Source organism: Pleurodeles waltl, chromosome 7 (assembly GCF_031143425.1).
Source record: "Pleurodeles waltl isolate 20211129_DDA chromosome 7, aPleWal1.hap1.20221129, whole genome shotgun sequence".
NCBI lineage: Eukaryota > Metazoa > Chordata > Amphibia > Caudata > Salamandridae > Pleurodeles > Pleurodeles waltl.
In genome coordinates, this window is record NC_090446.1 from 938,216,619 (window position 1) to 938,232,754 (window position 16,136).

General features: G+C 46.3%; 1 protein-coding gene across 3 annotated transcripts in view; it reads left to right on the plus strand.

Annotated features, from left to right (window-relative positions):
* ITK (IL2 inducible T cell kinase) overlaps positions 1–16,136 on the plus strand; it is a 296,941-nt gene that overhangs the window by 28,572 nt on the left and 252,233 nt on the right. For 2 of the 3 annotated variants that reach the window (XM_069199642.1, XM_069199643.1), the window contains exon 4: positions 1,651–1,717. In XM_069199642.1, coding sequence (XP_069055743.1) covers positions 1,712–1,717 — 6 coding nt within the window. In that variant the 5' untranslated portion in view covers positions 1,651–1,711. Of the gene's footprint in view, positions 1–1,650; positions 1,718–14,712; positions 14,965–16,136 lie in introns of those variants that run through there. The other variant, XM_069199641.1, reaches the window with a different exon arrangement.

Consider the following 16,136-nt stretch of genomic DNA (forward strand, 5'->3'; position numbering starts at 1 on the left):
GTGAATACTTTTTAAGGCCCTTTGTGTCAGCGTTACCGACCTATTTGAAAGACACTACGCATTTCTTCTAAATCATTGAGGATATACATTGGGAGGAGGATTATATTTTATGTACTCTTAACATCACCAGTCTATATACGTGCATGCATCACAAATTGGGCTTGAAGGCCTGTGGGCATTTTTAAAGGGTTAGATCACTGTCATATCTTTTGCATTAAGAAATGATTATTGACATGATTTGGTTCTGTCTAAATAATAATTTCTTTATTTTTGATGATCAAGTCTACAGACAAAAACAAGGAACAGCGATGGGCACTTGGTCTGTGCCCAGCTATGCAAATCTGTTTATATGCTGGTGGGAGGAGCAGGTACTCAGTAGTTTTGAGGAATTCTCTGAGCATATGACCCTGTGGGTGCATTATATTGACAACATTGTTTTCATTTAGAAAGGGGACTCGCAATCTGTGAAGAAATTTGTTGACAAGTTAAATACCAATTCTCTCAGCCTAATTTTCAATGGACAGATCAGTTAGGATAAGGTTGAGTTCTTGGTTCTAGAAGCTATGGTGGCTGGAGATAGGTTGGATACAAAGTTATTTAGGAAACCCACTGCAGGTAACAACATCCTGCATGCGGATAGTGCCCATCCTCTGAGTTTGGTGTACAGCATTCCCTATGGAGAATTTTTTAGGGCAAAGAGGAACTTCAGTACAGTAGAGGCCTGTACAATGGAAAAAGAAAACATGGCCAGGAGATTTGAGGAAAGAGGTTACCCTAAGGAGGTGATTAAAAGAGTAATTGAGAGGGTGGATGCAGTTTTGAGACAGAACCGGTTATATGGTTCTAGGCATGACCAGGATGATAGTGAGGACTGAGTTAGATTCATCACAACACACTCAGCACAAACAGAAAAGGTCAGGAGTATTTATTTTTAAAAAGCACTGGCACATCCTGCATATAGATGAAATCCTAAAGAAGCATCTTAGTGTTACTCCTCAGGTGACGTTCAGGAGAAGCCTGACTTTAAAAGATGTAGTCAGCATAAACCACGTCATGTGCAACACTCCTCCTAAGCAGAATGTAGGCTTCTTCTGTTGCAGGAAATATAAAGTGCGCAAAGCTAGTTCAGATGTGGCTGAATTTAATGTCCTGCACTCAGAGAGAATGTTTGCTATTTGAAAATGTACCACCTGCAACACAGAGTTCTGTGTCTATTGTCTTGTATGTCCTTGTAATTTGATGTATGTAGGGAGCACAGTCCACAAGGCTAGAAAAAGATCTTGGAGCACCTTTGGGCTATAAGGCACCAGAACTCCCAATACCCTGTTGCACGACATTTTGCCAATACACATTACAGTGATACAGACTGTTTGAAATTTGTTGTGATTGATAACTATCTCTCTAGGTGTACGGGGAGATGACAGAGAAAAGGCCATGAGGAAATTGGAGTCTAGCTTTATCCTTGACTTCAACGCAGTTTCTCCTAGGGGTTGAACTACGAGGAAGAGATGGCAACTCATTTACAATAGTCTGGCAATATGGTAGTCTCTATTTGGCCAGTTACGATTGTGTGAATTTTCATTTTAGCAGTGTTTTAGCTGTCACCTAATTGCCCGTTTTTCTCTTTTCTTATGCCCTATGTTTCCACAGGTCTCAACATGATGATAGAGCAAGCACGTTTTCCTGTTCTTGATGTGCACCATGGCAGTGTATGATGGTAACTGCGATATGTACTGTGTGGGGCGCAGACTGCTAAAGGTTGACATGTTCACCTCGATGTGTGTCCTTTAGAGAATGTTTCACATGGGCAAGATCTTAGTTAGTTTTTTTAACTGATTTTTTATTGATTTTGCTATTGTTCCAATTATCTGATACATCCAATCTATGTGTGTGGATATTATGCTCACCAAAGTTCAGACTAGTTTGTGATTTAATGTTGATGGAGGTTTTTATATGTGGCTGCATCATTTGGTTGCTTGGCACATAATAGATGATTTTTTCCAGTAAGTAAGTCTATGTGTATATTTTCATTAGAAGTCAGTCAAACATACCATGATAATTAGGTGCCTTGTAAATGCTTTACCATGCCGTATCCACTTTTGCTACAATGTGGGCTGTGTTTCACCATTTATTGTATACCTTGGGGCATATTAGATGTGCATGCATATTTGTCATTCATGAGCATTCCTGAGGTTTCACGAACTGTGTACAGAAGCACATTGTTATTTACGATCTGTTATATGATAATGTAGCATGGCTTCCACTTTTGTAGTATTTTTTTGCAGCAACTTTGATGCTTGTCTGTCTATTATGTCTATGGCTTTGGAACGCTTGGCCCTCATTTATGTTTATTTTCGTTTGTATTAAACACAATAAGCAACCTTCGCTGTGTCCTGGCGTATCCTTGAGAAGCAGGATACTGTGCATATATATATATATATATATATATATATATATATATATATATATATATATATATATATATGTATATATATATATATATATATATATGTCCTACATTCAGTCTCTTATGGATAGTTAGGACCTAGTTTCCAAAGAAAAAGCGTTTTTTGGCTTGCCTATATCTTTGGCACCATTTGACAAATCTTCACGAAGTGTGCCCAAGAATCTTGCTTTGCGTGGGACGTTTCAGGGTGATCCATCGAGACGGAGCTGAGAAAAAAGGGAGGGGGTCAAAAAAATGCATTTCTTATTTTAATTCTCACAGAGATTTTAGACATGACTACAGCCCAAACTGCTGGACGGAATTACATCAAATTTGGCAGGAAGGTAGCTCTTCATTCAGCAAGAGTGTTTTTTTGTTATTTGGTGTAAATTAATTTGGTAGTTTTTGAAATATTAAAAGAAAACCAAATCTGTACATCTGGAGACGCAAAGGCTCCACAAATACTCCTGCTCTTGTGCAGAGATCTGATTGGCTGGCAACACTTCAACTAGGAAGTGTTGGCAGCCATCCAGCTGAGTTGCAAAAATAAATGAAAAAAAACAAGAAAAGGGGCAGGGTCACCCAAACCCCCTAGAACCCACCCGGCAAGGCGTAAAAGTTTTTTTTGACAATCACTGTGAAAATTGTGGCAGACTTGCAAATTTTGCCAGGAATTAAAAAAAAAACACGAGTGCCTGTGTTTCTCTGTTTTATTGCCCCCGGTTGGGCCAGGTGCCGGTGGCATTTTGTGTTTTGTTGCCACCGGGTGGCCCAGGTCCCTGTGGCATTTTGGGGGAAAACAAAAGAGGGGGGTGCACGGGCCCCCTTTATAGGACTTTCAGGAGCCCCCGTGACTGCCACCTCCCAGGGGCTATGTTTATAAAATATGTTGGGGGTACGTAACCTCCCGCTCCCCGGGGACCACCACCTCCCTCTGGAAATATTTAGAAATAAGTAAGAGGGGGACGCGATCCCAGATCACGGGGATTGCCACCTCCCCAGAGCTTAAACTTAATAGTATGCTTGGACCTGTGCAGCTCCCCTGCGCCCTGGGGACCACAACCTCCTTGGGGCAAAATACTTTTATAAAAATAAGGGGGTCGCCCTGGTGCTACTAAATGAAATTAGGAGTGGGTCTGTCACAGATCCCTGGCCCCGGGAACTACCAACTCCCAGAGGCAAATTTCAAAAGCTGGAGGTGGGCCACATCCCTCTTGGAGCCATACATGGCCCTGTGGACCGCTACCCACCCCGGAGCCAGCTCCTGCTACCTCCAGAGGTAACCACCCCTGGGAGGTTACTGTTTCCTTTTGCTTGGTAGGAGCCGATGTCTGTGGCACCCAACTCCACCGCAGCACCTGTGGCCCTGTGGTGTGATTGCGAAACCTCAAAGTCGACACCTTGTGTCATGACCTGCCGGATTCATTGACCCCACCATGTCAGAAAGATCCGACGTCTTGTAAACGACGCCGCATCACCTCGCCTGCAACAGTAAGGAACCAACTCCTCACCTACTTTGCAGAGCAGGAAGGAACTGATGCCTCACTTCCATGGTGGCACTAAGGTACCAACATCACACCGGCTCCAGCAGCGTCTCACCTCTCAACTCCATGCAACGTCTTTCTTTCCTCATCCTTTTTTAAGGTACAGTACATAGGGTCCATGCAACTTCGTAACCGGCCCACACTCCCCTGTGAGTGGCATCAGACTGTTGGAAATGACTCCGTCAAGACGTTGTGACAGCCCCAGTTGGAGCTATTTTGGCTGTAAGTACTATACTGAGATTTAATATTTGAAAATTCATATCTTTGCTTGTGTATGTTGATTTGTTGTCATTTTGGTCTTGTTTTACGCAGATAAATATTGGCTTTTTTTCGAAGCTGGTGTGGATTACTTTTGTGGTGTTTTCAATGTGTTACTGTGTGTGTGTGTGTGTGTGTGTATGTGTACAAATACTTCACACATTGCCTTTGAGATAAGCCTGACTGCTTGAGCCAAGCTACCAAGGGGGAGAGCAGGGTTATCTTAGCTGTGTGACTCCCTTATCCTGACTAGAGTGAGGGTCCCTACTTGGACAGGGTACAAACCACTCCCATCTAGAGACCCCATCTCTAACAATTATATATACACACACATACACACACATGTAAAACAATCTTCATGATCGCGTGCTGTAGGTGGTCTGCCAATTTATTTATGAACATCACGGTTAGAGACCAAGGGAATAACTTCAGGGTGTGTGTATTCTGACAGTATATGCCAGCATGATTGTTGGGAAATCTGAAGATCTCCCCCCCAATCTTAGTGACCAAGCTACAGCCCTGCTTGAGATGCCACTCACCCAGTTTATAAACAAGTAGGCTAAAGCCCTGAGGAGCTCACTCTGGAGCCATAAGAGCACAGCTAACAACCATACTCTCTTTTGTTCATCAACCTTCAGTTCTAATGGAGAAATTCAGGTCTCTTGGGCAGTTTTCAGGGGTAAGGGAAAACAATGGAATGGCGCATAACAAACATAATTTCACAAAGCATTACCTTCAAGAAGACAATTCAAAACTATTAGTAAAATAACTGTAGACCACACCCTTGTGGCATCATTTAGGTGTTGTCAGGGGCCTGGCTTCCCCCATGCTACCCCTGGTACTGCCATTGCACCCCCCTGACCTAAGAGTTCGCAACATCATTGCCAGGAACACAGGGGCGACTCATTCTTATGGACGCCAGTAGGGGCTCCGCTTTCCTTGTTTTCTGTCAATTGTCATCAAAAAATGCTGTTAAATATGTATTGTGTGCATGGTTACAGTAAGAGTGTATTTGTGAAAGTGTGTATGAGTGAAAGTGTGTGTGTAAGCATGTGTGTGTGAGTGAAAGCAGTCCTGCCAAGCACCACACCTCAGGGGTTAGACTAATTTATTTTAATGCAGGTGTCCGCATCACCTCACTAAAATGCATTAGTCATGCATAAATAAAGCTCTGGAATGAGGAGGCACTGCAATTTAATTGAGCAAAAGAAGCCAGCAGGGTCTGCTTGTCATAGCAAATGTATGCAGCGGGACTTGAAATCATGTGTTGCTTCAGCAACAGTCCCGTTTCAATTAACAGAAGTTGATAGTTCATTTAGCAGTTTTCTCAATGCGGCATAAATTAAGTCCCATTAAAAATGTGAACTAAGATCAAGCGTGGCCTCTTGGAGCCACCTGGATCTGGTCACCCTAGCATGAAAAAAAAATGCACATATCAAGCGCGCTGACCCAGGTACCAGCCTCTATTTATTTCCCATGCACGCATGTGTAGGGGTTAATTGGCCCAAACAAGCCCAGCTTTTTGTATTTGTGTGCTGCCTGCACCTGCAGAGACAAGGTGGCACTGTAGAGGTGGTGACTGTCCAGAGCGTGTAGCAGAGGAGAGGAGAGGGCATGTGTGGGATGTTTACATAGCCTGCCCCACCTGGGAAGAACAAAAAGCCATGATGGAGGAACGGGACAGGGAACGTGCAGAGCTCTCTGAAAGAACCGTGTGATTGATCAACTCCATACCAGATAGTTGCCATTCAGGGTTTGGGGGACAGCTGAGTGTAGGGAGGTCTGTTCCCCAGGGGTAATGGAGGAAGCAGTGCAGTCTCGATGACTGTGCACCGTTTGGGCAACATCCACTTGAGGATGTAGCACAAGGACATATAGAGTTCAATTTTGGGGATGCAGCCCACCATTTTGTGGTAGGTGACACGGTAGCAGCCCAGTAGGGAACTAGTCAGCAGGTTTATCGAGGAACTAGTCAGCAAGTTTTTTAGGTTTAGTAGCCCTTAGGCTTACGTAGGTACTCACTGAATAAGGATGGCTTAAGAGAAGGTTCGCCAGGGCCTCTGCTTGCTGGAGGAGGCAGGGCACCTTGATTTACTGGTCGGCAGCGGCACAGCCTTTGCGCTGGCACAGTGCACCTCAAGTGGGGTAGTGCGGCTGTGATCGTGTGCTCCCCGCCCCATGGAAGAAGAGGAGCACAGATAGGCGCACAGGGCTGCTCGTAGGTTAGAGGAGCGGCACGAAGACACAAGGTGGTTGGGGCTGGGAGAGGCTGCTGAGGATAAGGGACATGAAGGGAATAGTGCAGCCCATGTGAGGCCCTCCCCTGCTAGGGCCCATGCAGGAGTAAAATGCCACGAGGAAAAAGTGGTGGGGGGGCAAAAACCCTAGCAAGTGGTACATATTCCAAAGAGGGGGGGCAAGGTTTTATCATTTTATCATCAGGGAAGGCCTGGAACAGGCTGGGCTTCACAAGGGAGAGGGGTAGCAGGCCCCACCTCTTGGAATGGAGGCAGGGGTAATCAAATAGGAGATTTCAGGGGGTCAGGATATAGAACCGAAAAGGATATTTGATCATCTGGAATGCAAGTGAGCGGAGAGGCATGTGCTTGATAAGCAGCTGGCAGGAGCAGAGGCACCTGTGCTCGATGACGATCTAGCAGGCCCCTCATATAGTGACAATATGGGTCAGGCAGTGGCTGCATTCAAGGGAGCTAGAGGGAATGGGGCCCGGTCACACGTATCTCTAGGGATGTGGGACTGGATGGAGAGGGCTCTGACAGGTCTTCAGGTGCAGTGGCCAACTATTATGCCATGGAGGGGGGAGATCCTTCAGGGCCAGAGGGTGGCAGGAGATCGGGGAGGACAGGAGGCTACTTTCCAGTGAGACACGCAGATGCGCAGAAATAAGTCCAGCAATGGCGCTAGTTGCTGCAAGGCTGGAATGGAGTGAGGATGAGGGAAAGGAAGAGCCCATCAAGTTTACTCCAGAGGGGATCTGGGAGGTCGAGTATCACAAGCGCAGGAACTTCAACTCTCAAGGGCACCTGGGGTAGATACAGGGAATGTTGGCGGACACTCCTTACAAATGCATGCCACGATGGAAGGGAGTGGTCAGCCCAGAGGAAGTGTAACACACACTCTTATGGTGGTAAGAAATTAAGCATAAAGGCCCAGATCATTGGGGATTGAGGGTCTTGTGTTACTGCTCATATCGAAGAGGCTCAGTGGTCATGCACACCAAACCTATCCTCTTTATTAAGGGCTCACAGGACACCAGTGGGCAGTGGACTTGGGAGAGCACAGTGTGGCGTATCGATCCCGAGGAGTAGCGGAGGCATGGCGCAAAACGGCTGGCTGGACTGTGTTGTGTGAACCGTCCGTAGCTGACACAAGAATGTCCAGTGAGGCCTTGTCAGGGCGGCCAGAGGACAAGCACAAACCATCTTCAGGAGGAAGGACACACAGGTCACAACGGCCTGCAGCACAGGAGTACCTGGGAGGGCTTTGTACCTCCCCTCAGGGAAAGAGAAGGTAGACGGTTACCCCTCGATGGAAGGCAAAGTGCCTTATGAGGTGACGATGACCTAATGCAATGAATGGGAGAATGAATTGGCCTATTGCATGGAAATGAATTATGACAAGGACAGTCTCAAAGAGGGCGAGATTGGGGATAGTGAGATGCCGAGTGACATCCAACACGTGGTGGCAGCAAGGTGTGAGTGGGCTGAAGGGGGGCCATGTTAATCAGTGTATGCATAGTGTTTAACAGGCCACACATGTGGTACCAGTAGGATCCAATAGCACCAGGTAAGCAGAAAAGAGGTTCCCACTAGCAAGGTGGCAGACTACAGAGCAGGCATCGACCTTGATGCCAGGTAAGAACGGAGGGACTGCAGGGATGGCCACGATAATGGTGTCAACTGGGATGGGTGCTTGGTTGGTGGGGAAGGGAAGAGGATGATACATGGCTACACAAGGGAAAATATGTGAATGACACAGGGTAGGCACAGAGGAGCGGAGGCCAGATCCAAAATAACAGGATGATATGCAAACAAAGGAGGTTGGTCACACAGAAGGTGGGGCATCCACACTGAAGGGGATATCAGGGTTGGAGCAGAAGGGCAAGAGAGTCACGGCCAAGGGAACTGATGCTGGGGAGCGAGAGGGGCAAGACAGAAAGGCAAAGAGGGCAGAGGGCAGAGGGCAAAGAATGCAAGGAGCTGAAAATAAAGAATCTCCCCTAAATGGGGGTGATCAAACCACTGGGGACACATTTTATGTTATCCACAACAAAAAAGATTTGGAAGGGAGAATGTGTTGAAATGTTTATGCTGTTACATAGGGAACTGAGGGCCCCAGGGTGCCTATGACTACAGAGAACCTGACAGTGGCATTTTATATGTACGCCAGCATATACTGCGAGAAGTAGACATGGATGTCATACTCAAAGCACAAATCACATTTGGGGGATATGCGGGGCGTAATATGACAATGAATTTAGGGCATGCATGGCCCTTTATGCAGAGGCAAAATGGGGGGAAAGTGATTCAGATCTATAGAACACACAATGGGTGTGGCAAAATTTGGTAAAACAATTTTTATAGCCAGTGGCTTGCCTATAGTCAACCGCCATTTCAGGCCCACCCCACCTGGGCAGGGAGGGGATCCACAGCAGAGCCAAGGAGGTCAGAATGGGGCCTTTTGGGATTTTGACATAGGGCTGTATTCCAGAGAATACTGCAAGTTCAGATATAAATGTTCAAAATGCACGGGGAGGCATACACTTGTGCACTGCTATGGCACCCTGAGAACCAGCAGAAGGATCCTCAGGCCAGTGGCAGCAGAATCAGGGGGGCTCAGACTTGCACCAACATACATCAGGAAACTACAGTGAAGGCAGGGGGTGCATGACACTGGGGGGAAAAGCTCATACACTGTCTCAGCTAGATAAATTGACATTTTGGCTGCCATCTTATCCCAACAGAGAGGACGCAACAATATTGTGGCAAGGGTTTCAGTGGGTTTTCGTTCCGGTTTCGAGGGTCCTCAAGTCCGGCGTTGGGTGAAGAATCTCAAGTGTCAGTAGTCAGAGAACAACCACAAGTAGTGTAAGAAAAAATGCAGAAAGAAGTGCAAGAAGGTACCATAGCTGGTCTTTTTGATGAATGGCCATTGGAGGACTTAATTGTGTCTCTGATAAGGGTGGTCCCCAAGAAAGAGCAAGGACGGTTTTGACTGATACAGCATCTGTCTTCATCAGTGGAGCAATCAATCAATCAATTACTTTATAGCTGAAGATTTGGTTTCAGTTTCATCTTCATCAGTGGACCTAGCAATGGCACTGGTGTAGTGGGTGAAGTAGCAGCAGAAATGGCACAATGCAAAATAAAATCAGCATTTCAGCTCTTGCCAGTACACCCTGAAGATTTTCAATTACTGAGCATTCAGTTGAGGGGCAATGGTAGTTTGACAAGGGGTGGGAGCAGAAATGACACAGTGCAACATAAAATCAGCATTTCAGCTCTTGCCAGTAAATCCCGAAGATTTTCAATTATTGGGTATTCAGTTCAGGGGGTAATGGTATGTTTATAAGGCCCTTCCAATGGGAATGTTCAATCACCTGTGCCCTGTTTGAGTGGTTTAGCTCATGCCTGCAATGGATGTTTACGTGGGCAGTGGAGCACGCGTGGGTGACCCACTACCTGGATGATTTAGTTTTTGTCACAAAGTTCACCTCTGTGGACTGCCAGTGCTTGATGGTGAGTTTTCAGGAGTCCATTGAAGACAATGGGGTTCCTTTGACGCCGGAAAAAAAGGTGGGTCCACAGACAACTCTCTCCTTCATGGGGCTAGAACAGAACTCTAGGGTCATGGGGGTACATTTACTGACTGACAAAAAACTGAAGATGCAATTATTGTTGGACACAATGCTGGAGAAGGCTAAAGTTAAGGTTAGGTTTGTGCAAGTACTTCTAGGCCATCTCAATTTTGCATGTAGGGTAGTACAGGCGGGTAGGACCTTCTGTAGGAGATTGGTACTGGCGCTTTCAGGCCTGTCCTTGCCGCACCATCATGTGCACCTATTCAGCAGGTGTGAGGGAGGATTTGCACATGTGATGGTTCTTTTTGGTCTCCTTCAATGGCATCCCTTTTCTGAACTGGGTATGAGTTTAAGTAGGATATCGAAATCTATTCAGTGCAGAAGGGGGCCAGGATTTGGCTTGTACTGGCAAGGACACTGGTGTGTGGAGGAATGGCTGGAAGACTGGAAGCAAGGGGGCCACAACATTGCTTTTCTTGAGCTTTTGCCATTAGTGGTAGCAGTCACTATGTAGAGAGAATTGTTGGTGCACAAGAAAGTCTTGTTCTGCATTGACACCATGGCAGTGGTGCAGGTGGTCAACAGACAGTCGACTAGAGACACATAGGTGCTGAAGTTGCTTGAGACATGATATTCTGTTCAGGGCAAGGGTGGACAAGGACATTGTGATTGCTTTGTCTCATTCACAGTGGGAGAGATTCCATGGGCTGGCCATTGAAGCAGACAGGGACAAGACATGCATGCCAACAGAGTTATGGACAGTAGAAGACAGAGGCTGTTCCAGTTGGTGGTAGGGTCTTTGGCTGTGACCTTAAGGAAAGAATTTGCACAGGTGTGGGAGGAATTTCAGAGCACAGGGGGGGTTGGAGAATAGAGGAGTGAGAGAGAGTGGAAGATGTGGTAGTTTATCCTGTCAATGAAGGATACGGGTCACGATTACAGTGAAGTTAGAGGGCATCACTTTCATGGGAAAGCTGTTTTGGGGATATGCCTCATTGGAAGGGAAATTGGGTAAGAGGATGTTGGAAGGTTGGGCTAGTGAACAGAGACATGCGGGGAAAGAACTCCTACGTGGCATATTTTTACCCAGGTGATTAGTTCATTGCTAGATATTTACAGTTCAAAGGAGGAATCTGTCTTTTTTGCCACCCTGATGACTTGGAAGTGTTTTGGTGCGTTCCTGGTGTCTGAACTGTTAGGGGGTGGGTAGGAAAGGCCTTCTGTGAAAAGAAGTGGGGTTTCAGGAAGCAGGGGTGGGGATCCAGCTGCGCCATTCTAAAATGTATCAGAGATCAATGGGAATGACAGTCATATTGTCAGCTTACCCAGTGAAAGGTTTCTGCTCATTAGCATGGAGTAGGAAGCTGTGGAGGTACAGAATGGCACCTTCGGGGGAAGTGTTCACGCATGGTCAAAGGGTTCCCATTACTGCATTTTGATTGTTGTCAGTATTGAGGAAGGCTCTGCCAGGCTGGGGTTGCTAGCCACAGAGTACGGCATGCATTCATTTTGCATTGGGTGGTGACAGAAGCGGGCAAGAAGGGTTGGTCCAGACGGCAAATTCTAGTCCTGTGTAGATGGTCCTCTAATTACTTCAAGAAATGTGTCAGATCCGGTGGGGTAGTCTGTTAAATCAAACATTTGCTGTGCTTTTCTGTTACTGCTGTTTTGCTTATATGGTTCGGTTCCAGGCCCAGAGGCTGCTGGTTTGGCTGTATGGATCGTGGGGCACTCGTTCGTTAAATGGGCCAACCGGGAAGCAGAAAGATTCATCAGGGCTGAAATTTGGTGTTTGATGCAAGGGCATTTTCTGTGGCTTGGCACAGCAAAGTGGGTATACGCTGGAGAGAGCTACCGCCCAGTCTGAACAGGCTGATACAGGGGAGGAATTATCCAGATGTTTTGTTAGTGCATTTGGGCGAGAATTATCTAGTTATTGAAAAAGGCTTGTCATTGTTGCGGGAAATTAAGAAGTATTTGAGGGAGATAAAAGTGCAGTAGTCAGAGTGGTTTGTTGCATGGGTGAAATTTGTTTCCTGGAGGACTTGGAGAGGAGCCAGCAAGTCAGCAGTGAATGATAAGGTGAGGAGGAAAATCAACAGGGAGATGCAAAGGTTTTGCAGGGACAAAGGTGTAGGCCGGTTACAGCATGCAGACCTGAGATATGTGCACATTAGAGATTTTTCATGGTTATGGGTTTCACCTATACTGGTATGGAATGGAATTGTATTTTTTGGAAGTGAAGGATTTCTTGACAAAGACCTTGAGGCTATAGATATGAGCTGGTCAAGCGGCAGGGGGTGGGGGCAGAAAAAGTCACAAGTTTGCATGGGTTTAGCTAAGGTTATTGTTGTAGCCATATGCCAACCAGGCTGAACGGGAGGGTGTGAAAAAGTTCACCCCAGAACGAGGTAAGAAGGTAAAAGTTATGTTATAGGAAGTTGAGTTTAGTAGGTGTTAATAGGTTCACTGTTAAAGGGTAGGGGTTTAGCATTGTTACAATTGCAGGAGTGCGGTATATTATGACGTAGATACTGGCTGGGTTAGGTTATGGGGGCAGGACTTTGGAGGTGGGGGTTAGGAATAGTAAGTAATTCTGTGATGCACACCTGTTTCAATAAAGCAGTCTTTTTCACACATAGTAAAGTGTCAGTGATCTGTGCTGCGCCTCTCTCACCCAACTGGGGAATAGGGGACAGCCGACCGGAGGGATGTCTGTCCCTCAAGGGTACTGAGGGAAGCAGTGCAGTATAGATGACTGTGCACCGTATGGGCTACATCCGGAAGAGTATGTAGCTCAAGGATATATAGGGTTCCATTTTGGGGCTGCCACCCACCATTTTGTGGTAGGTGACCTGGTGGCAGCCCAGTAGGGAACTAGTCAGCAAGTTTTTCCCCACACACCTATCCCTTGGATTAAGGTCAAGGGGTCGTAGGTAGCAGAGTTTTTTACGTTAAGGGTTGGCTGTTTTGCTCAGGACAGGTGCGCAGGGTTTGAAGCGTTGTATGTTTGTTGCTTTGAGGCAGGTGCAGGAGTGTTGGAGGTAGGCCCACAAGTTTGCATGGGTTTACTTAAGGTTATTGTTGCCATAAACGAACCAGATTGAAAGGAAGTGTGTTAACAACCTCACACCAGAACAAGACAAGAAATTAAAGGTTACATTATAGGAATTTGAGTTAAGTGCATATAAATAGATTCACTGTTAAACGATAGGGGATGTTAAAATTGTTACACTTACAGGGGTACAATATGTCATGATGTAGATACTGGCTCTGTTACGTTATATGGGGGGGAGCTGGGAGGGGACCTGAGGTCTGAGGGGTCGGAATAGTAGGTGACAAGCTTGTATCGTGAAGTTTTAGTTTTGTAAGGTAGTAAACCTAGGTAATTTTGTGATGTGCACCTGTTTCAATAAAGCGGCCTTTTTCACACAAATTAAAGTGTCATTGGTCTGTGCCCCTCCCAGCCAAGCAATCATGAAGGAGTGTGAGACCCAAGGGTGCAGTTAAAGTAGGAGATAAACTCCCAGACTACTTTTTTTCTGCATTGGTCACCCATGTCCTTTTCTGCCATGAAAATATGCAGAATAACAACGTTCAATAAAAAAGCTCCGAAACAAATGTTTAAAATAAAATGCTTCCCCCAGAATGCAAAAGATCTGGCCCCATTTGTGGCATGTACTTGGTTTTATTAACAAAATACACAGAAAATTATCATAGCTTTATAGTACTGGTAACTTTAAACCGGAGGCCTCATTCTATAGCCATGTAATCGTTGTTTCCTATCGTCGCCTTAAGACAGTTTAATTTTCGTTTACATTGGAAACTTTTAATTTCCATATAAGAAATTCAGTGCTGGGGGCAGCAGAAAGCACCACTGGGCAATTCAGTAGGCCAGGCTTAATCCCAAAGCTTGTGGTGAGCACAGATGTTCATTGTGTATAATTATTTTGTTCATTGAGCGTGAAAGACGCGGCAGCGCTCTTTCGATGACTTTATTATGGAAGGGACCATGTCCAAGCTGCACAGTGCAAGTCCTTGGTTCTTTCTTCTTTCTAAATAAGTTACATTAAATGCACATAACTGGGATAAAGTGTTACTCACAGTGTCACACACTGCCGATTGAACTGCCAGTCACGCGCATACGAAAATTATAGGTAAACTGAACACTTGGCAGCTATGTGATAGTAAAGGTCAAAGGGCGTGGCCACTTCCGCTACCCCCAGCATTTTGGTGAATTGATGTGCATGCCTCGGGGTGTCTTTTCAGGACACGGGTCACAAGCATCCTTCACGTTTCCTACATCTCACCGCCTTCCCCAGCCAGTTGCCTTTGCTCAAGATAGTTCTCCCTAAATATGTGTTAACGCAGCCTCGCGTGTGTTGTTGTGTGAACGTATATTATATGCTTGCCGGGTCACCTCGGTGCTGTCTGTGTCTGCACGGGGTTGCCTCTGTTTCATTTTCTCGTGTGATTTTGCAGGTTGTAAATGTTCTGTGCATGGTAAATGTCATGACTTGCTAGAGGATGTGGTGGGGGGTTTTGGCTTTGGAAGGAAGGCACGTGATGCTGCCTGGATGTCTGGTCGCCTGCTAGAGGTTGCCGCCGAAGCACCTACGCTGCCTTCCTCCCTACGCCCGCTTCTTGCCTACCTGTGCCTCTCCTCCACTTCTGTCGCCTGCATAGAAAGAATCCTCACTCTCACTGAAGCCGATGGGCTTCGTACTGAGTGAAGGGTGGGCCAGCCCTCGAGTACCATGAACAACTCCGTCCTCCTGGAGGAACAGCTCATGAAGAAATCCCAGCAGAAGCGCAGAACGTCGCCCGCCAACTACAAAATGCGTCTCTTTGTGCTCACCCGGTCCAGGCTGACGTACTTCGACCAACGCGGTGGGGTATGTGCAGGTCCCCCGGAACTAATTGCGTGCCACTGTTACGGGTCTGGAAAGTGGGGCTTGGTTCCCATTCCCATGGGATACAATGGCTGGTTAATGGGTCCATAATGTAGTAGCGGGTGCAGGTAGTAGGCGGTTCAACTGTGTGTTGGTAGTCAAAGAAAGGAGATTTTATGATGCTTCTTCGGGATCAAAGTTCAGTCCGGTACGGCTCCTGGGGTCCCAGTTCTGACCAGTCCGCCTCCTCTGGTGTCATTGTTCTGACCCGTTAGGCTCCTGTGGGGTCAATGTTGTAACCAGTGTGGCTCCACTGGAGTCAAAGTCCTGACCAGTCTGGCTCTTGTGTGGTAAAACTTTAACCAGTGTGGAACTTTTGGAGGGTACGAATTCTACTGATGGTTGTGCAGAACATGTAAGCCCTTAGAAGGCCATGTTCTAAGACTGCCCCAGGTATATGCAATCTCTGTTTGGTTTGCGTTCTGGGCAATGTCATGCAGTTTAATGGTCCTTTTTTGGGGGCCACAGTCTAAGGCTGCCTGAGGTGAAAAAGGGGTTCCTGAGAGGTCTAGGTCCTCCTCGTAATCATGTACACAAAGATCCTTTTGAGGGCCATGACTTAAGACTAACCAAAGGGTAATTTGCGCATCTTGTTGTGTTCAAATTGTTCCAATAGCCATGGGTACTGAGAGCGCCTTCTAGAGGCCAAGTCATAGGAAAATGGTTGGATCCGCCAAACCTCTTTGTGAGATTAAAGTCTTAAGGCATGCTAAATATAAGCTATTTCATAAACTGGTGTTGTACTTGTGAGTGTTTGAAAAGTTTAAACACTTCTTCCATCATCTTGTTGTGTTTGCTATGTTTGCTCTAAGTGGCCAAGGGTATGCATGTGGGTCCCTTGCTCGCTTTGCCACTGGATTCAAGCTACCCTGGCTAATGAGGGGTGGTACCCTGAAACCAGTCCCAGGGCGCTTGTTTCCAGACCAGGGAGACCTGGCCTGGCAGTTCTGGCTGGACTGTTCCTATGGGGAGCAGGGTCAAGAGTAATTTGGATAAGGCTGGGTCCAAACTGGGGTGGCGTGGTTAACAAAAGAAGAATGGATTTAACTCAGAACTCTTGACTAGGAGTGAGTGTTTGAAAAGTTTCAGCACTCCGTCCATCATCTTGTTGTGTT